The following is a 22,323-nucleotide window of genomic DNA, read 5'->3' as shown; positions in this document are numbered from 1 at the left end:
TCATATACTCGACTCGACTCGATTCTACTGCAAATAATACCAGCTCTCGAATATCTTCGCCGACTTCCATACTTCCCTTACATGCCGAACTACCGCCCGCGCGCCGAAGAATGCCGAAGAGACTGCCTGGAAGCTTCGGGTCTCGTCGGATTCTTGCGTGTATCAGAGTCAGTAGATGGTAGACTTTTGCTGCCTGGGTCCTGATTCCTGCTGCCTGCGAGCCTTGGACAGACTCCTCTTGTTTGTTGAGATGAGTTTAGATGGGGATTGTTTCACTTTCTCTAGATTTGTACTTAGTGCTGAGAGCAGACTGGTTGGATGGCTGCTGCCAGTGGCGGTTTTTGGCACGGGCGAACTGTATAGAGGAGCTTTTCAAAGCTAAAGTTGATCAAGTCGTACCTGAGGTCAACTATGTCTCAGGAACGGCTCACTGGGCTTGCTGTCATCAGTATCAATCACTCAATAGGGGAGTAGATTTCGTAGGATGACTTTGCATCAAGGCCAGAAAGGTCAGGTTTTAGTTTGTATTTGCTGCTCTCAGTGCAATAGTGTTATAATTCCTTTAGTGTGTTTTCATTTGTCTGATGAAGGATTTGTGCTATTCAGAATATTTATTCTATATTTTATTTGTATTTTATTCTTTTACTTTTTTTATTATCATTATATTGTTTTTATTTTATATCATTATTCTCTGCTGTTGTTATGTGTGATTGTGTATATTTTTGTCACTTTTATGTATATAGATAGGGCGGGGTTGGGGGGTAGGGTTTGAGTGCTTGGAGGGGGTCTCGCCCAGGGAGTAATTCAATGTAGAACCGCCACTGGCTGCTGCATGCAGTAAAAGGTGTTGTTGTATATTCTGGAACAGGATAGATTTTTATATGTTACCCCTCTGAGACACTCTGGTGAGTGACATGACAGGGAAAGAAAGCCCTGCCTGGCCCTAACAAGCAAGATGTATCACAATGCAAACGTACTAAAAAGATGTAAGCACATTTTGTTTTTGCTTATTTAGAATTTCTACTATAATAACAAAGCTATAGTGTTTCCTGTATTTAATTGGTTTTTTAGGGGGGGAAATTAAAAAAGACACCTCGATGACTGTCTTATGAAATGATGATCTCTGACTGAGAAGAACAACAGGTTCCTCTGAAGTATCTCTGGGGTTTTAAATATGACATTTAGCAGTAAACACAGTCACATTCTGTTCTTTACCGTTGACCAAGACAAAGTATGATTCACTGTAGCTGCTCTTGTTCTAAATCGACAGTAATGTTCTATGTGAGCTGCTTTGTTCTGCGCTGATATTTAAACCTAAATTATTCCTCAGCTGCTTCACTGAGCCACCACACGTCTGTTTTTAGCTCAGAACATCTGCCATGTAAATGTCCTATTCACTGCAAACTAGCATGAAATAAATGTCCTATCATATCATGACATGTCTCTAAGTTCTTCACCTTTCCCCACAATCCTCGTGTGTGTGTATGTGTTGATATTGAAGATTTTACTAGGTCTCCTCGTGTAAAAGATACAGTCTGATACACCAGGTGACGAAGTATATTTGATTTTCTTTATTTAGAATTTCTATTTAAATACAAAACTAATGTGAGAGACAGACTTATTCTCCATGTAAGATAATAAACAAACACTCAAACATATATACGTTGGTTATATATATATATATATAAAAAAAAAGTTAAAGTTGACACTATCCATGCGATGATAACATTGTTGCTGTTACACTACTAAATGGTACTGGAAAGGTAAATATTACCTTATCTGGGACAGGACAGAGTTCCTTCCAACATTTGAAAGGGAAGGCACATTCTCCTCAGTAGAGAGAACATTCATATTAAATCACAACAGGTTAGAATCAGCACTTAAGAGTTAGAAACAAAGGGTCAGTTTTTCCTTTGCGTACATCAGCTACTCAACAATTACAAAAAAAAGTATTTCTTTTTCTATAACCTTCCCACATTGTCCCATGATGGGAGATTTGATGAACAAACAGAATTGATCAATACAATTTATATGCAAAATCCTAAAAACCTTTGTTGATTAATCGTTATATTTTGTGCATCTTAATAACTACTTTATAAGTACTTTTGAACACTCTTGCGTTGGTGGGGGCATCCCAGATAGCTGACATAACAGAAGACAACCCCAGAGACATCCTCTAATCTAACATTGAGTTCTGCTTCGTGGACGATAAAGACTGGAGTTTCCCTGGAAGACTGGGACATGCAAAACTTTCCAGCTGAAAGAAACACTGCTTAAAATCTCAAAGGTGAACTGTGGGTCTGCCTCTCTTTAAAGGACCATACCGGCTGAACTTGAACGTTCATTACTGACCTTGAAAAGAGTAGTTTAAGGAAAAAGTAAAGGTTTTAACCACATCTCATTGGCTTCATCAGCAGATACATTTTCTTCACTTGTCATGGAGATGGTTTATTTGCCATCTCATATGGAATTTCGGTCACCTGATATTAGGTGGTTGTCACTTCTCTTTGTTCAAAGCTTGTGTGTCTCCATCACCTCAGGCAGAGTCGGGAAAATGCTTTCCAGGAAATGTGAACAAGTAAGGAAGTAAAAAACAAGAAGGTGCTGCAGGTATTTGGGGCACTCCAAGACCAACAGATTCAGGGAGTGAATCTTAGGACCATAATAAAAGGTACAGGATAGGACTATAGGAACACTACATCAGTGACATAGCAAGGACCTTGGACAAGAGACTGAATGATCAGCAGATACAGACAACATAAGCTTTCTGGGAAAACCAGATCAAAACCCCTCACAGCATCCACTGGGAGTGGTTAAAGGTCATCAACCTGGAGCCAGAGAAAGATGAAGGAGTTCATAATGAGTGACCAATCTGCTGATGACGGCCAAGAGTTGAGGCCAGAACCTCTGAACATTTCCCTGTAAATGATCCTTATACTTCTCTTTTTTTTGTTAAACAGTGCTAATGATGAAGCGATACACTGTCCTAACTCTAATGAGCATGACTGAGACAAAGGTGTGGGGGTTGTAGAGAACTGCGTCGCTGCCTGATGTGAGGGGAAGTGAAGAGCACACTGAATTTTCCCGGTTCTTCTCACATGGTTTCACTCAGTTTGATGGTCACTGCTTTCACCTCTGAGTACTCAGCCAGAGCGTACTCTCCACTGAGAGGACAGACACAACACATGAGGCCGGTTAGGGAATACACAGTGAACAGGTACATTTGAAGAGTATGAAAGATATGAAGGAACAGTGATGGTTCTTACAGCTCTCGTCCATTGCCTGACATCTTAAACCCTCCAAAGGGCGCCTGGGCATGAAGGGCATTATAGCAGTTTATCCTTGAGAAAGAGAGGGAGAAAGAAAGACAGATCACTCACCCTGTCTTTAGCTCAGCTGAAAGACTGATGCCTTACAATACCAACATCTCTAAAGGTCACAAATTGGTTCTTGTTTGTTTAATCTGCTCATAAACAGAAACAACATCCACCCAGCACGACTGTCAGTGTCTCTGACTACAGTGTGGGCTGCCAGATACAGTCAGGAAGCACAGGCTTTGGCATATTGAACTGGAAAATGGGCCAGTGCCCACATAAGTTAGGATAGTTCACACTCATTTATCTGTCTACTGTACGTAACTGTTATTTGAACAGTTACGTACAGTAGACATTGAAAGATGTTGCGTGTCTTGTATAATGATAATGCAACACGTGCAACAGTCCAGTTCATGCCTGAATTTTACCCAGTAATGTTGTTTTAGAAATAAAAAAGAAAAACAATTTGTAATGTATAATGAGCAGGGAAATAAATGCCTGTCCAAATATTTCCCTCTGGTGTCAGGACTGTGGACTGGGACTTACCAGACAGTGCCAGTCTCCAGGGCTGCAGACACAGACAGAGCTCTGTCCATACTTGTTGTGAAGACTGCTGACACCAGGCCATACTGTGAGCTGTTCGCTCTGTCTATGGCCTCCTGCTGGCTCTTAAAGCTGAATATACACTGCACTGGACCAAAGATCTGTTGGGGGGATATCAGTAAAGACCAGTCACATATACAGAGAAGAGAGTCACACTGTGCAATTCAATTCTTTTGTTTGACTCGCTAAAAAATAAAGAACTACACAGTCCCATATGAAACAGTACTAATATTCTGTACTGTAGGACTGATGTGCTTTTTCTCTAACGTATTACCATTATTATTTTCATTATTTATTAACAACAAAGAAGAACACATACAACAGAACGGTTGTGAACCCAGCAGTCATTATGATATAATGACAGACAGCAATACACAGCTCTTAATGCAATGCATTTAAGTGATATCTCTTATCACGTCTACAACAAGAACAGCATCAGGATCAGATCAGTATAATTTCTGAAAGCAATTAAAGTTACAATTATCTTTGTCAAAACTCAAATGAGTATGTTTAAGTTTGTACAGTATGTAATGGAAAACAGTATCTGAGCACATAATCCCTCACAGTGGTTCATCTGATTAGCTGCTGAGGAGCTGCCACAGCCAGCCTCCAGAGCTTTGTTCACCCTTTTCAGCAAATGGAGAAAATTTAATTTGCAGGTCAGTATTAGGCGAGATCTGTTTGACATGCTAATCACACTTATTATGTCGGGGTTTAAAAATAAAGATGAAATCTAAACTTGCAAGGACATAGTCTATGTGCATCTACCTCCAGAGTGTGTACTGAGTTACATGTCTGTTCTGTCTGCTGATACAGCAGCATATTTCTCTCAATTAGTAACATCTACATAATCCTAGATTTCATTTTGACACTGTAGCTAAAATCTCACTAACCCTCTAACCCCTCATTGCTGTCTTGGGGCAGCAAAACATTTTTATGCGACTGACCAAGAAAAGCCTGGTCTGAAGTCAGTGGTGCAGTATTTCACTGTTATTTTAAACGCGTATTATGAGGATGGTAATATGTGCCACTCTGTGTGCTTGTTACACACACACACGCACACGCACACACACACACACACACACACACACACACATTTCTGTTGTTGCAGTATATGATCTGTGGTGCAACATAGATTTGAGGCAGAGTTGTCTCTGGGAACTCTGCAGGAAATGATATCCAGTTTCCCAAACACTGGTTTTAATAACTGAGTTTAATCAGATTCAAGATTTTTTTTTTTGCCACTGAGAGGGACATTAACGGTTGATATGGAAGGTGCACAAGATATTAAAATATAATATGATGATGTTCTCCACAGATGCCACCAACAGCTCCCACTGTCCTACAGAGTCCTGCAAAGGTTTGGAAAAGTCCAGACTTCCACCCTTGCAAAAAGGGTGCTCAGTATTTTTGGTTCTAGTTTCTGGTCTCTAGTGACAGTCAACAGGAGGCTGAGGTCCAAGATAAATGTCACCTCTGTGATGTACTTCAAACCTGCACCAAAAGATTTACATTCTACAGCCCAAGGCCAAGGCATCACAGCTCCCTTTGGGGGCAATATTTACTGCTGAGTAAAATTTAATAGAGATAAAATCATCATACTGTAGATTTGAGTGTACACCCCAAAGTGCTTACAGCTCACTCATTAAGCTAGCCCCTCAAATCAAATGGCTCATGGCCCGGAATTACATACTGTACATCTTTCTCCATGTTGCCCTTAGAAAGAAAAGTTTGGACAGTAATGAGATAACAGAGATGGTGCTGGTATATACAATATATACATTATGGTCACCTAATCAGCAGTAAAACATGCGCTAAAGTATTTTTTATGAGGACTATGGAAACACAAACACAGATTTAAAAAAAATCTGGAGTGATAATAAAAAAAAAGGCTCATAAGTCAATATTACAAGATAATAATTTGAAATGTTGACTTGTCTTATAACTTTGAACGTTATTGAAACAGGCCTCCACAGAACTAAAGCTGTGTGACCCATATACTGCTTTGTCTTAGACTTTTGCTGTGTACTCAGCTCCTGACCAGTGCTGGCTGTGGTGTAATTAAAGCACAGTACCACAGGGTGTCAGGCTTAACTTTCACACACTGACACTATCATCCCCTGCCCTGTCTGTGTCAGCTTCATTTGTAATGTACTGAAACAAGTTGTAACCTCTTCCTTGGCGATGCGCATATGGTCTTTGACCCTGGAGAAGATGGTGGGTTGAATGAAGAGGCTCTTCTCACCCACAGCTACTCCTCCACACTCCAGCTTGGCTCCCTCCTTCTTCCCACTCTCGATCAGATCCATAATCTTGTCAAACTGCTGTCGGTCAATCTGCAGCCAGCATCAAGCAGACAAGTAGAAAAGGTGAAGGAGATGTTTAATAATAGGGGAACAATCTCAGTTTTTGGAAAATTGATTGCTGTCCTGGTTTGATGTCCATCTTTTCACCTCATTCTCAGAAAGAACATGAATACTTGTATTCAGCCTTCACACAGCTTTACAGCCAGTTTCAACTCAGTGTTTGACCAGTGTTACACTATACACTGTGACTGTCAGGAGTGCTGCTGAATGGATGTTTAAGTGGTTATTGCTACTAACACTAACCCCTGACTTTATTTTGTGTTATTCAATCCTTAAAGGTGAGAGAAATGCCAAGTACCTGACAAATACTGGATGTAGCTGTTTTAAAAAACTTCTCCAGGTGAGAACAAGGTCACAGTCATCAGAGGCCGTGACCCTTCTGTGCCTGGAAATTGAACATAAATATGCCGTAGCATCTAAATATCGACAGCTACATCTCCTGTCTGTCACTCTTTTCAAAGACTGATGAATAACGTTACAATAACCACTTGTACAAAGTAACATCCACACAACAGCCTGTAAACAACAACCAAACAAATTAGTCTTCATCCTTGAGGTCTTCTATCTTCTAAAACAAAAAAAAAAGTTTTTGAAAACACTTCTGATAAAACATAAATCTCACCTTTGTGTCCCAAGTAACTCTTGTAATGCTGTCTTCTTTATCCCATTACAGTGTGCCCAGCTATACTTAGCTCATTTTTGCCCCCTGAGGCCAGAAGGTGGAAAAACACTCACTGGTACTCAACAGTAGGTGAGAACAGCAGTAGTAGTGGATGTTTTTCCCTCAACAGGCGCAAGAAGCTCCAATGAGCACATTTCACACTGGACATTTGCCAAATGATCACAAACTCTATTTTTCTCCATATCTGCTGGATGTGTACACCAGCAACTTTTTTCTAACAAGTTCTCCATGTAACAAGTGACAATATGTCAGTGTCATGTTCACAACTTGTTTCACTGCCCCCAAGTGTCCAGAAAAAAACAAAAACAAACACAAACAAACCGTCACTGCAGGTTTAAGCACTGCTTGTCGATGATTATGCTGTGATGCTGAGTGTGTGTTGCTACCTGTGGCCCGTGTGATGTCTGGGGGTCCAGCGGGTCTCCAGTGACAATCTTCTTGGCATTTTCTATGCTGCGACGCACAAACTCTTCATAAATACTTTCCTCCACAAAGACACGGGATGCAGCCGTGCAGCACTGACCCTGGTTATAAAAAGCTCCTTTCTGGGTTTCCTCCACAGCCAGCTGCACTGTAGACACACAGACAGGGAGATACACACTTGATAAGAGCAAAAAATTAGGAACCAATCAATAATTTTAGGAAATGTTCTTTTTTTAGGAGAAAATTACGCCTTCTCTACTCTGTTATGTATCATCACTGTGAGGTTGATGATGAGTTAATGGAGTATCCCACCTTCAAGGCTCTGATTGAGCACCAACATCATCTCTAAAAAAACCCAAAAAACCCTTAGATGTGGGGAGTCAATCAGAGGTTTGGAACCAGGCTACTAAGCCTTCCCAGGAAAAAAAAAAATTACTGAGGACCTTGCCTCAGTGTCCTCAGTGGGTGCTACAGCCCTGACCTTAACTGTGTGCAGACTGGGGGTGGACAATTACAGATACTGTACTTTCAGTACGAGACAAACCTAACCATGGAATCATTACATTTACCCCAAAAGACTTTTCCTACTGCAAAATGTTTCCATATGAGTATTTTCCATATGGAATTAGGTTGCTTATATTTCTCTGTATTTAGTAAGGAAAACAATAAACACAATACACAAAACAGGACCCAGGAATGTAAATACATCGTTGTTTGTTAATTTTAAGAGGTGCTGTGTAAAGGATATGACAGCAGAGTGTTTATCAGTTTAACAAAGTGCGACTGTATTGTACTGGCCAGTTTACTCATCTACAGTTTCCTCTACTGCTGCTCTGTAACGAAAGCACTGTCAGCAGCTCAGCAACTGAAGCCAGCTGGAGTTCTCTGCAGTCCCCTGGCAATTCACCACTTAGCTACAGCTCTGATTTTTTTTTTTTAATAGTGTGAGTTAGCAACATCCTCCCCATAGATAGCAAAGGTACAACAGTGGGAGTTGCACAGGTGAAGCATGAGACTTGACAGGCTTCATAATTTATAAAGTGATGGACTGAATCCAAAACTGGGGCTGCAAAGGCGTGACGCAGTCATATAGCAGGTCATATTGTGACTCCAGTGGAGGCTGAGGTTATCACAATACAACATTTTGATGTTGTATTTCATTATTAATGAAGATGAGAGAGAGAGAGAGGCAGCATTTTTTTTACTTACAGTCACAGTCAGCGAACACGATGCAGGGGTTCTTCCCTCCCAGCTCCAGAGTCACTCTCTTCAGATTACTTTTGGCTGCTGCTTCTTTGATCAGATGACCTACCTGCACACACCACGTTGCACAGCAATTAGGAGTCATACCATAATGCATTATGGGTAATACTGAAAAGAGAAACCCCTTGATATATACACAGTAACATGTGATGTGAGTGTTAGGGTCGGTGTCTGAATTTGACAGTATCTCTTTTTAAGTCTTTTTGTTACAAGAAACTATTCGTACCGATGAAATCAATTTTTATATTTAACAGCTGAAACAATCTTTGTGTTGGGAAACAGATTCCTACAGATAAAAAAAAAACTCAGAAGAAGAAGAATAATTTCTTAAATTAAAAATTATCAGGTTCCTTGTTTTTGACATTTAGACATTGCCCATAAAAGTAATTATTATTACTATTTTAAAGCTACTCAATTTAATTTTTTCTTAATAGAAGAGAGAGGGGTTTTTTTGTATTTCTTTTTTGTCAAGAATTGCATTTTTATACTATATGCTTTATCTACATCACTGTAAATGACATGAAGGCAAATCTGATTTTTATGTGCTAAGATGTAAAAAGTTACAGCTCAATAAAGCAACTTTTACCATAATCTAACATGGAGTATAAAGAGTCACAGTTACAGTTTTTATAGTAGTTTGGATTCAATAGGGCTTTTCCTCTGATGGAAAGGGGATCAAGAACCTTCTGAGGAACTGAGGAACTTTACTGGCATTTCAGCCAGAAGAACCAGGGACTTAGTTCCTCTACAATAATTCCAGGTGTAAAAAAGGAAAAAAAATGATGGTGATAGAACTATCAAGCTGGATTTTGAGGGCTGCTCACACAGACACAGCAGCTGTTTCAACTTGTGTTGAAAGACTGACTAAGTCTGACTAAGAATATTAGGACGAGGGAGGGACATTTCTTGTGATATTTAACTTGTATTGTTGAAGTTGTAGAATTCGCCAGAACTCCACCACCACAAAGAAATGATGATTATTCAGCAGAGGTGCGTCGTCATACGCTCACATACCTCTGTAGAACCAGTGAAGGCCACTTTGTCAATGTCCATGTGGTTGGCAATGGCTGCTCCCGCTGTGGGGCCAAACCCTGGAACGATGTTCACAACTCCAGGAGGGAAGCCTGCCTGAAATGACAGAACAGAGAGCATGTCAGTGCAGGGAATCAACAGGAACGGCACAAGACAGTTAAAAGATATTTAGCCCCACTTTTACGTATGATGGCTCTGACAGAAGCACACTGCAAAAATAGAGAACACAACCACAAATTCTGTTTGCAGTTTCTGTATCTGTTTTGTTTTTTTGTTTTTTCCGCAGGTGTTTACTTAAGTCACTGTGTGTTGATCTCTCAGTGACACCATACTGTAATGTACTGATATTTCTAATTGTAGCATTTCTCTACAACAACAAATTACCAGGGCTGTAGCTGCCATTGAGGACACTGAGGTCATGTTGGGGTTTTTTTCCAAGGAATTTAGAGATTTCAGGGACGTATGGGGGAGTTAACATTCTACAGCTAAAACTCATGGATGGTGGGGAATTTACAGGCTGAATCCTGCACTTCACAGACTCGGTATATTTAAATGTCACTACATTAGGGCAACAACAAAAGATTAGTATAGGATTAGTATAAATGAACCAGTATTTCTCTACCCAAATGTTGTGAATTGTGGATTCAGACCATTACCATTTCATGTTTCATCTGCACTATATTGTATATTGTATGTTTGTACATATTGTATATAGATTTGTTACATTGAATTTTACCTTGCTACCTTGTCACTAGAGAGACAACTGCTGTCAAAAAATTCCTTGTATGTGTATGCATACTTGGCGAATAAAGCTGATGCTGATTCTGATTCTGATTCAGTCAATTTAAGTTGTTTCATGACTCGTCATAAAAGACGTAGCAGAGGCATTTTAAGTTATGATACAAATAAATTGTGCCTGTTGGGAAATTAAATTCCAGGTGTTAAATTGCAGTTATAGTTAGTGAAGGACAAGGGAGTCTCCACAACACACTTTTGAAACCACAGCTGAAGTATTTAGGTCCAGACTGTTTCACCTGCTGTGCACAGTCACTACTGAAACACAACAGAACCAGAGCAGCCCCCCACTTCCAGACAGAAAATCAAGATCAGAGCCTGTGCTCCTGTAGAAACAGGATTTTCTACAAGAGCACAGGCCCAGAATCTGTTCAAGAAGAAGACTATCAGAGCTTTCAAGTCTAAACCTCTCTCAGTGCACAGCTTGGATCAATCCCACTGTACATGTTGAGCCTAACATCAGACCTCTTTGATGAGCGATCCAACGTGGAGGGCCGTGAGGGGGGTCTGCTCTGCTGGCTTGATGACCACAGTGTTTCCACAGCTCAGGGCCGGTGCTATCTTCCACGTGAACATCAGCAGAGGAAAATTCCACTAGCAGAGACAAAAGAACAAATATTAGGTGATGGCAAAACATTTTCAAGTGTATGAACTGACTGTGGCCAGCATTTACGTTTAATGCAGAAATCAGAGTCGTGCTGTGGCACAGTACGCCAGATAGTCACGTGACTGCTAATCTGATACTTGCCACTGAGCAGCTCCACTGGAGGAGCTGGGGTTAAAGCTTTGCTAAAGGTGGAAACGAGGAGCAAGTGTTGCTTTTTCACTTTCCCTGCCCAGATAAGTCAAAGTTAATGTACCTCATCCACAACAACACGTGGCAATCAGATTAAATAAAATAATTTAGCAACATGCATCATGTGAGAATAATATCAGCTGAGATGATGAAGCTTTTAACAGTGGGTTTGAACACAGGGCCCCACTTCAAGATGCAAACTCAAGATCAGGTAATGAATTTAAGATCAGATTATGAAGCAGAAACAAACTAAAGGGATTTCAGATTCAATCTGGCCTGAGAACATCTCAGGAGTTATCTCTGAGATACCTTGCCTAGCTTGCTGCCATTGCTATGTGAACATGGACGAGTAGTGGAAAGTGGATGGGTCAATGTTACAAGTGATCACAGCGGATACACAGTGAACCTGGCTTTGGAGGCTGTTGGAAGTGCTGGGCCATAGGGCAGCTGCCTTATCCATTTGTAAATCCAGCCTTGGCTCTATGGAATACTTAAACAAAGCAAAAAGCAGGTGTCATTTCTGGTAACACCTTTTGTCTGACTGTAAAACGTCCACATCACACTGTATGTTTTGCGTATGCAGAGGATGAAAGACTCTTCTTTTAAATGACCTGACGCATTTATTAAAATTTCTGAAGCAAACAGTAGCTTATTCCTGTGACTCTGTAATAATCTATCACTGCAACGGTCTCCAATGGAAATAATAACGACTATGCGAGAGGCACAAACTGGGGCTAATAATCCAAGAAACACACACATCATCAGTACTTTGGTTTTCCCAGTTAAATCCACTTTATCACTTGGAGGTTGGTCTGGAGAGAGTATACAAGACAATAAAAGGAGCTCTAAATCATCAGGACTGGAGATGATTCAAAGTAAACAAATTCAGAAGAAGAGGTCATTTATTTTCCAGTTGCTCGTTTCCATGTTGGAAACCAATGGACAAATAATTGGGCACTCAAACCCAAATTAGACAGCAATATATGTGAATGCTGCATGTTTATTGTTTAGGCATTGTTAACTTTTACAACACTTTGGAAACGCTCAGCGCCATTAAGGGATCCTGGGATCACAAGTCGGGAGAAAGGTTTCCTGTTTTCCTCTGACAATGACTCATGCGGTGTGTGTGCCAACAGTACTTTCAGTAATTACACAACGTTCTTCAGTATAAATTTCACTTTTATGATATAATCTCCCATGTCAAACAACAGCCGTTTTGTTCCTCTGTTGCCAAAGCAACATTAGAGGTTACAGGGTTATGCTCAAAGATAAAAACTGAATGGCTGTATTCTGTCATGATGTTGAAATTATACTCATGTGTCTGTCTGGATCTACGACAAAGTGAAACATAATACGGTGAAACACCAAACACTGCCCCACCCTAAATCTGATGAAGTTATTATCAAAAGAAAAAAAAACAAAAAAACATATATTCCAAAGTGTGAAAGTAAATCCAAGCAGCGCAGGACCGAGGCTGTGAGTTCCTGTAAGAACAGCCCTAAAGGGATTAGCAGAGAGGAGGTCTTGTTTAGGGAGAGCAAAGATTAAGATAAGGTTTCTGGTACACACGGTTTCATTTCATCCTCACATCCAGACGGTGCTGTTGCCTTACTCTCACTACATGTTTATGATCAGTTCTTTTCTGGAAAGTTAAGGTCAGTCTGCAGTGGTTCCAATTAAGCCTTGATGAAGTTCCAAGAAAGCCAGAGATGTTAGCTGTGTATATAATAGAGCCATTCAAATAAAAACTGTAACCTGCTGACATTTAAGGACCCTACTGCATTAAAGGAACAGTGTGAGATACAGAAATACACTTGTGTCCATGCAGTGTCAGATGAAATGATGTTAGCTCTGTTCTATCTCTGTGTCCACTACATGAATTGATTAATGGAGCTGGATATGATGCAGCATTTCAGCCTCACTGCTAATTCGTCCCTGTGGACAACTGTGGTACAGCAAAAAAAAAAAAAAAATCCCCTAAAATCCAAAAAGAATTTTCCACATAGATGTCTGTAAAACTTCTGACAGGACACCTCAAACTGCAAACAAGGTCAATTATGATTTAATAGAGTATTTGCAAAAGCCATTTCTACGAGTATGATGTCATTTCAATAGCTGCAAAGGGGGCAGGGCCAAAGGAAAGAGACTCTAATGAACATATGCAGAGCACAGAGCTGGAGCAAACCAGGAAGAGCAGAGTACTGTTCTTTTTTTTTTTTTTTTTGGCAAATGCAGTGGGTGAACAGCTGTCAGTGGAATGTATGGGTACAGTCCTGGAGCAGAGCCCTGCACCTGGTCAGGTAACCCATTTATAAATACTTTGCATTAGAGCAGTAAGTGGGAGCTGACTGAGCATCTGAATGTGAGAGTACATAATGTAAAACAGCAAGCCACCTCTGACCAGTCATCATACGAGCCCAGCTTAAATACAGCCTGGATGAGTTTTACAGTGAGGGACTGTGCAGCGTGTGTGTTTAAGTCAGGTTATGGGTACGGGTCGGGTCACAGGACTGATCTTAAGGGGGATTTCATTTAGAGATAATTACGGGTAATGGGTTGGGTCTGGTACTGAGCTTTGTTGGGGCAGGTTTGTAAAATTGGGCTTCTGCCTTGGAGTAGTGTATCTTGTTCTAATATATCCATGGTCCAGTATAAAGATAGGTCTGGAATGTGAGTTGCCTGGCTTAATTTAAAGAATAGTAATAAGGGGAAAGGTGTTTGTCATTACCTTCCAAAATGAATAGGACCATCACAGAAATGACTGATACCATGTTTTTGTTGTCATGGTTAAAGTGTGGTTAGGCTTAGGCAAATAAAACTACTTGTTTAGGACTATAAAATGATCATGTTCGTTTAAAATCAAAACAATGTTGACTGTTAATGGGAAACATGATGTGAACAGCTGTCTCCGGTGTCACACACTCACACACATCTCTCCTGGTTTTGGTTTTTTCGGTGCAACATCAACATAAAAAACACACCTTCTGGCAACTCCAGTACCATCATTTTCAGGATAGGACAGAACACAAACCTGCGTGTAGTCACTGAACCCAGCTGTTCAAACCACAGTGTGGTTTAACACGTGTTAAACAGACAAGATACAGTGTTTCTGCTAAGCTACGCCTCCAGGACCAATCCATGGATGTATTCAACAATGGATTATGACTCCATATATGGAGCCCCAATTATTCCATGGATGTGTATGGCAAAAAGTTTTTCTGGGTCCCAGGGTGTCATGTGACCACGACTGTGCCAAAACTGCCACACAGCCCAGCTCTGCTGCTGGGGCTTAGACCTATCTCTGTACTGATCTACAGACATGAAACAGATATCCATGTTCTCTGACTCTGGAGAAGACAGCAAACACGAATAATGTTTTTTCCCAGAATGTCAGAGCATGCCTTTAACTCTCTGATGACCTGCCTGTATGAGGATTATTAGACATATGTAGAGATACAGTAAGAAGAAAGAAGCAGGCATCACAGCTGTGCGTTGGATTCTGTGTCCTCAGGTTATAAACTTTATATTGTGCAATGTTCATATTTTGAAAAATGCTTATTAGCCCCTGATCAGATTACAGCAGAATGGTCAGACCTTTGACTGCATCTTCGCAGCAGAATAAGAACACACACTGTCATGTTTCCATCACTTCAGAAGATATTACAGTAACTTACGTTCATTTCCTAGAGATTTTACCAAAAGCCTGACTGTAAACACCTCTCACCTAACCCTAAACTTCAAACCAAGACTGCATTCTAAAATCTAATGATTTATATTATGGAGACAAACACACACACACACACACATACGCACGCACACACGCACACACACGCCCACACGTGACAAATATACACCCCAGTGTATATTTGTCATGTTAAATTTTGGCAGAAATCATTTTCACACCAAAGCAAAGTAATTAGAACAATGATCAGCGTGTCTGATAAATTCAAACCAGATTCCCTCTGGACTTACAGGAATGATGGCTCCACACACACCAACAGGCTCGTGTTTGGTCAAACACACGAAGCTTTCATCTGAAACAAAAAAAAACACAGAAACAGCACAATCAGTTTGATCCACTACATTACACGTTCCACACTGAGAGACGCAGCCAGCATCACTGACGGGTGTGGCTGGGCTCGGTCAGACGTGTGCTCTGTTTCAGCTGTAACTAGACCCCGCAGTGATGTCACACAGCAGCAAGGTGGGACGTCAAATCACTCAAGCTCAGCAAAAAAAACCGCCAAACCAAGAAAAACCCCAAAACAAATAAACAATTTTCAGTTAAGTTCCTTAGATACTGTCCTCCTGAGGAATATGACAGAATCACAGGAATTATGACAGAGGCAAAGAAGAAGTCATGTAATACTATTAGAGTCACAAAGTCTGCAGAGGGAGCAGGACGAGGTCAGCAAAACACTGGACTTCAATGGGATAGACTGCTGTTCACTTCCTGTTTCAAAACATCAGCCAGTACTGTTTTTTTTTTTTTTAAACCCTGCCCGTGTCTGTCCGTGAACCTTAACCAGGTGTATTAGTGTATTATTGAAACCATGACGACAAAGGTCTCCTCACTTAACTATTGTTCTGTCAAATCATAAAACAGATTTATTTCATCTCTCTGTGTTTGTTTGTGACGGTTTTGGAAAGTACAGACAGATGACATCACCCTGCTGACGGAGGCGTCGGATCAGAAAACGACACATACAAATGACAAACGATGTATTTTGTCATTTCATTTAGAGGACCTGTTGGTTCTTTAATGACCTTTACCTAAACTAAATGACTTTAAAGAAATTTCACATGATTGTGAAAATATTTCTCTGAGTATTTCTCAAACAACAGCAAGTGAAATACAAAAGAACAGATAGTTTTGCAGGTATTTCATTTAACAATCAGTGTTAATAATCCGTGTCATGTACCAGGTTCCACTGTGCTATTAAACTTCTTTAACTTCATGTGCAGTATTTCTCTTGTTTTGTTTAATCCTTTAGAACGTCCCAACAATACTGATGGTGAGATCCACACACTGTGTATGTGAGTTAAGGTATCCTGTACATGGACGTGTCAGCGGTTCGGCACCCTGACCTTCTCTAGTTTCCTGTAAGACTGATCACAGACTGGATGACTCCCCCACAACAGGACTCACCCCCAGCTGCCTTTATCTCTGAGTCACTAGGTTCAATGTTCAGTTGAAGCTTGCTGAAGGTCACATTCACTCAGTCGGGAAAGTCCTCATTCAAAACATGGTGGTGGGGGTGGGGGGCTGCTATCAGCGTGTAACACAAGATTCGCAAGAAGCTTGTCAGCAGCTAGTTTCCATGGTTGACAACATGTTTAACCCATAGATGTCTTGTGCCCCCTTCCATTTTTATTTATATTTAGAACTACTAGTGTAAAAAAAAAAATCAAATCAGATCAGATCAAAACTTAGGATAAACACATTTGTCATGGATGGTTGGATTTTTTTTCAGCCAGATCTTCTGTTACTTATCTACAGTCTGTTAGACAATAGTTTGAGTGCAGAGAACATGGCATTAAAAAAAGTGAACAACAGATCTATTTGTTTTGTTGCTGTTATTAGAAAAGCTCTTAACTGATAAAGGAAATTTATCACTGCTGGCTCTGAACACTTTAGTCAACCCAAAAGCTCATATTGGCAAATAGAAATTCCAACAGCGCGGGTAGTTAACTTTGCATATTTGAGTTACACACCTATAACTCAGTGTGGTAGATAATATTTACAACAAACCTCTACCCTCAGAGGGTTTGGGGAGCTCATGCACATAAGCTGCTATTGTTGACCTGTGCTTGATGTGGTTTAATACCAGCTTAATGTTTAACTGGGTTTTTAGATTCTGTGGCACCGAGAATTAGAATATGTTGCCTTTACACATTATATTTGTAAGTACTTGCCACAGTAAGTTGTGTGTTTTATCACCAGCTTTGTGCTGTTTGACTTGAAGTAATTTTAGCCGACCGATGATCATGTTGGACTTTGTGGTTTATTGGTAGTTTGAGGTCACCTGGACTCCTGCATCTTTGCTCTGTTTATACGTCCTGGACTTGTAACATCCTGTGATTAAATGTTCTGCTTTTCCTAATGTCAAGCAAACTAAACTGAAGCCTGTGGGATTTCTTCCTGATCACAGTATTGCTGGTCGTAGCGGGTGAGCAAGCGTAGATAAGCTTATTGAGCTTATGTCAAAATTTCCCTTTCTGTAAAAGAGAAAATGAAAGCAGCCGGACAGCCTCTTATTGTGTCTGCAGTCCTTGTGATTCAGCCACTGCCAGGAACACGGTGTTGAGACTACAGGTTTTCAGGTAAGAAGAATGAGTGAGATTAAAAGTGAAAATATTTCTCACTTGTCTCTCATGGTGTTTGGCATTGGGTTTCGTTTTGTCTCTATCTCATTCTGTCAGCTGGCTGAGTTATTATTAAGAACAGTGCTGAAATGCAGCTTTGGTTTTTGAAATGCAATGCACGAGTCACCAAATGGTGAGTAGATTTAGAATGAAGGGGAAGGTTTTGGCTGTAATTGACGTTTCCACTACATTAAGTAAGTAGTCTAGTGCTACCTTGTCCAGTAAAATAGTTACTTTGGCTTCAGCTGCATGAAATGAAACTGAAACTAGTGTAATCTACACAGAAGCTCTACCACAATGCACAGTTGTGCACCTTTCTTATCAAACAACGGCTCAATTATGTGTCTCGCCTTGATGACTGGTAGAGAGACTATTCCCGTATAAAACGGGGGATTACTGGCTGAGGGGCTGCTGGTTTGGCGAGGCACTGAGCCAACACTGATTGCTAATCCTCACAGACTGTTGCACCTCACTGATCACTATCTCAGCCTCTTCCTCTTCCCTTTGTCCTGCCATGCAGTTCGTCTCTCACCACTCTATTGGGATCTAATCGGGAGGAAAAGGCAAGCGTGTTTTGTCTATGTGCTGTCCTGCAGAGGCAGAGGAGAAGCAAAGTAGGCTCTGACAGGAGGGGGAAGTATTAAGAGGCTGAATGAGATACCACCCAGGGCTGTGGACAATCCTGAGCCAGGCCAAGTCACTTGCTCTATAGTAATTAACTTGTTTCTCAGTGGTGCACTGGTTATGGATTCCCTGGCATGTGCAAAAAAAAAAAAACGTGCCCCTAAGTTTCTGGGGCACTCTGGAAATTCATCTTGTCACTACTATTATCTTGTGCCACTCTTAATTATCTTCATTTATTTATTCATGTGTTAAACTTTTGCCTCATTTTGTGTGGAGCTCTTTTTTGTTTAAGTGTAACCAATTTAATTTGTGAACACAAATTATTAATTCATGCTTTCATAGAAGATGACACACACACTCACCTACAGGCAGACTCTTGCCATGGATCTTGTCAGTCCAGCCTGCGTAGTAACGAAGGGTTTTGATGCTGCCGTCCAGGTCGATGAAGTAGGACTGCAGGAAGGGTTTCCCTGTGTCCAGAGTCTCCAGGGTCTAAAGGGCCAGGAAAACAAGCATCATGGTTCAACACAGGTCCATGATTTTTTAAAATCATGGTTAGTAAAAACTAATATATATAGTCATAGATAATCTATTTGATAAACTGTTGCTTTCCCCCCAATCTCTCTGATCATCTGAGTGCCCTGAACACATTATAGTGATGTGTTACAGATCTCAGGATTTTATTTTGGAAGAATACAGTGTTCGAAAGTGATCGAAAAAAATTACAACAATGAGACCAAAATTGTCATAAACCACTGTAATCCTTAAATCAATATCTATAATCTTTGGTACCTTTCAGGCCTCTTCTTGCACAATGCAGGTTGCCCATAAAGTTTCTGCTGGCCATCTACAAACAGTTTTATTACCGGGAATTTAATATGATGTTATACTTATTGGTTCCAGATATAATAATAATAATTACTGTAATAATGGTGAATTAATTTAGAGCCTAACAAAGGCAGTGAGCTGTATGAGCCTGAAATAGCTGGCGAGGTAGTTTCTCTGTGGAGCCAAGGGTGGTGCAGTGGGACGTCAGCCACAGAGGTCCACTGCAAAGTACGGTGTCTTGATAAATACATGGCAATTAGTCGAGCCAAGCATGTAAAACTGAGTTTATAATTGATTATGATACATAATAATGAGCATGTTTGATTGTGTGTGACATGATTTTGACTGTAGCGTGTACCATACTCCTTTCCAACATTTATGCCATGTTTACTGAAGTTACTTTTTTCATTGTAAAAGGAAGAATAAGAAGAAGTGAGGCTCTAGCAGACACTGAAACCACTGTACCACTTTACTGTACCTTTAAACAGCCTGAATCTGGACCTTATTTCCTCAAACATAGCTGGGAGTTTAGTGCAATTAGCCATACCCTGCACACTACCACTCCAGAGCATGTTTGCAATTAGCAGTCACATGCAATCTGGTATTATTACTTCACTCACATCTGTAAGGGTTCATTTACAGATCTGAGTCTTACTGCAAGCTGGCAGCTAAACAGAGTGAAAAGGCACAGCAACGGGGATTTGATTCCAAACAATATCTGAGAGAGAGGGAAAGTAACATCCAGCAGGCCTTACAAAGAGAAAGAGAGGGTGAGAGAGAGAGAGAGAGAAAGAGAGAGAGAGAGAGAGACCGGGGTGGGGTCACAGTGTCATGATGTCATTGAATAATATAGGCCAGTCCCTGATATGAATAAGTCAGTGTCATGACAGCACATGGACAGCTGCAGGAAAATCCCATAGGTTTGTCGCTTATGAAACAGGACTTGGTTCTAATCTTGAGATCTATTGTTATAAATAAAATCACAGGCAACACTAGAGAAGGAAACTGCAGTCAGTGCTAACGTGGCCTGTTACTGTCATTCAGCTGAAGCATATAGCAGGAGTTAGTTTACTGCCCAGTGTTTGTCCAGATCTGACAGTACTACTGTGATTAAAAATTTTCAACAATCTATAAAGACCATAAAACATGACACATTGTTATACAGTAACATAAACCTAACACTAATATAGTCTCAACCATCTCCACTTGGAGTCAATAACATTGCAATGCTGATAACATGCTAATGCGTCAGTGATGATAATCAAATAGCATGATAACATCTCTCTGACAGAGTCCAGTGTGGTTGTATATAAGAACCACTACACTTAACAATAACAACATATTCTGGTGAGCTTAGATTCCTAATAACAGTCCGCTGAGTATCATGGTGATCAAGCAGTAACATGTTGTCACTAAAACACTGACCCCTTCATAATATCTGGCAGCGCATCACATGATACTGATCCATTGTTTAAAGTTTTGGGATTAAACAATAATTAGTTTGAAGTAAATCTAATGATTCTCAATGACTAAGAATATTTGTAATGAACTTATTTACCCTCTAGATCATTTAACTGAAGAAGACTTACAGGATGCTAAAATTAACAGCGCATCTTTACTTAAAAATGTAAAATTCCTCTGAACTGTTTCCTTCCATCACACTGAACAGTGTGTAACCTGTTGCAGCTGTCTGCGGAGAACATTAAATTGCTATAGTGTAGGAGGTACTGGGAGGGAGCCCACCGCCAGCAGGAGCCGGTCCCTCTCCATCAGGTCGGCCAGTTTGTGCAGCAGCCTCCCGCGGCTGGACGCGTCCATCCTCCGCCACAGAGAACCCCTCTGTTTGGCCGCCTTGGCTGCCTCCACCGCCTTGTCCACATCCTCCTACCGAGAAAAATGATACAAATTAAATAACAATGACATTGTGACAGGACACACAGGTTTCCCCTGAAAGGACAGCACTGGACTTCAACGCAGGTAGGATCTACCAGAGTGCTCATCCGCAGAAAGTACAGCACATTCCCACAGAATGATTTTATTTCATGGCCGGTTTGCATCTCACAATTAGGCCAATATTAGAAAACGTGGAAACAGTAAGAGTAGTGGTGTTAATAATATTAGGCTTATATTTAAAAAAAAAAAACATTTAAGTTCCCACATTACCTTTCATTAAAAATCTCCCGTGGCGTGCGGTAATAAAGCAGTGTAAACTCCAAAACTCCAAAAATAAAAAAGCAACTTCGTAGATAACATACTGAACAAATTCGGCAAAAAAAAAAAAAAAGTTCTCATTTAGGTGATTAAGTACTTAGGTCATGTTTTATTTCATGGACATCCTTACTGACAGATATAAAACCTTAAATTAACCGATTTTCTAGTGAAGTTTGGCAGACGAAGAAAAAAAAAAAACCGTATGTAGAGCAGAAAAGCTCTAAAGCAGCAAGAGATGTTGCTTTAGTTCTTAATTTTTCAGTGGTACAGTATGATGGCCTGCGCCAAGTCTAATTACTCAGATTAAATATTTATTATTATTAATATTAATATTATATAATGAAATAAAGCCTGAAGAGCTGCGGCCTCCTTACTTTGTCTGCTTCCTCCAGATCACAGATTTTGACACCTGTCGCCGGGTTGAAAGTTGGAAACGTCCTTCCTCTGCAGGATGTGTGCCACTCATTGTCGATAAAAATCTGTGGACAGTGAACAGTGTGTGTAAATGCTGTGGTTCCTGCCTCAGCTGACACCTGACACATGATTTATTATCATCACCAAAGTTAAAAACACAGTGGGAGACGCTCAGCAGCTGCAGCAGCTGGACTGGGTGTCTGTGTAGAGCCCTCTTACCTTGGTGTGTCTGATCTCCTGGACTCTGACCGGCTGAGGGAAAGGCGAAGCTGGGATTCCTTCAGTCACTCCGTTCTCTGTTATTCCGTTCTGTGCCATTCTCGGTCAGCACTGACTGCTCCGAGTACCCAACAGTGTCAACCCTTCCACTGGCTTTTTATAAGAATAATGGAACTCCTCCCTCTCCACAACCGTTGAGGAGAGCCCAGCTCCGCCCCTATCAAATATCAAGGGCCCTTATCTGAGGGCAATCTTATGTTTTTGCTGCACCTTGGAAACATCCTGCAACACGTATCACGTTTGTTACGAATGCTGTTTGAATAGTGTGGTATATGGTGCCTACGGTATGTTTACTTGGTGTTCCCCTTTTCCTTCACACACTTATGG

The 22,323-nt window shown here is 40.7% G+C and overlaps 1 protein-coding gene across 1 annotated transcript; it reads right to left on the bottom strand.

The window, feature by feature from the left end:
* Window positions 1-1,555: 1,555 nt before the first annotated feature.
* aldh1a3 (aldehyde dehydrogenase 1 family, member A3) lies at window positions 1,556-22,078 on the bottom strand. Its single transcript, XM_041035582.1, has 13 exons — window positions 21,937-22,078; window positions 21,678-21,782; window positions 20,836-20,976; window positions 18,627-18,756; window positions 15,247-15,308; window positions 10,944-11,072; window positions 9,666-9,779; window positions 8,598-8,700; window positions 7,352-7,536; window positions 6,089-6,253; window positions 3,861-4,018; window positions 3,267-3,341; window positions 1,556-3,164 (listed from the first exon to the last, which is right to left on the bottom strand). Exons 1-13 carry the CDS (start codon window positions 22,033-22,035, stop codon window positions 3,095-3,097), a joined length of 1,536 nt encoding a protein of 511 aa, XP_040891516.1. The 5' UTR covers window positions 22,036-22,078; the 3' UTR covers window positions 1,556-3,094.
* Window positions 22,079-22,323: the final 245 nt, after the last annotated feature.

Source organism: Toxotes jaculatrix, chromosome 1, assembly GCF_017976425.1.
Source record: "Toxotes jaculatrix isolate fToxJac2 chromosome 1, fToxJac2.pri, whole genome shotgun sequence".
Classification (NCBI taxonomy): domain Eukaryota; kingdom Metazoa; phylum Chordata; class Actinopteri; family Toxotidae; genus Toxotes; species Toxotes jaculatrix.
Note: the sequence above shows the minus strand (reverse complement) of the source record. Positions and strands in the feature narration are given on the sequence as shown.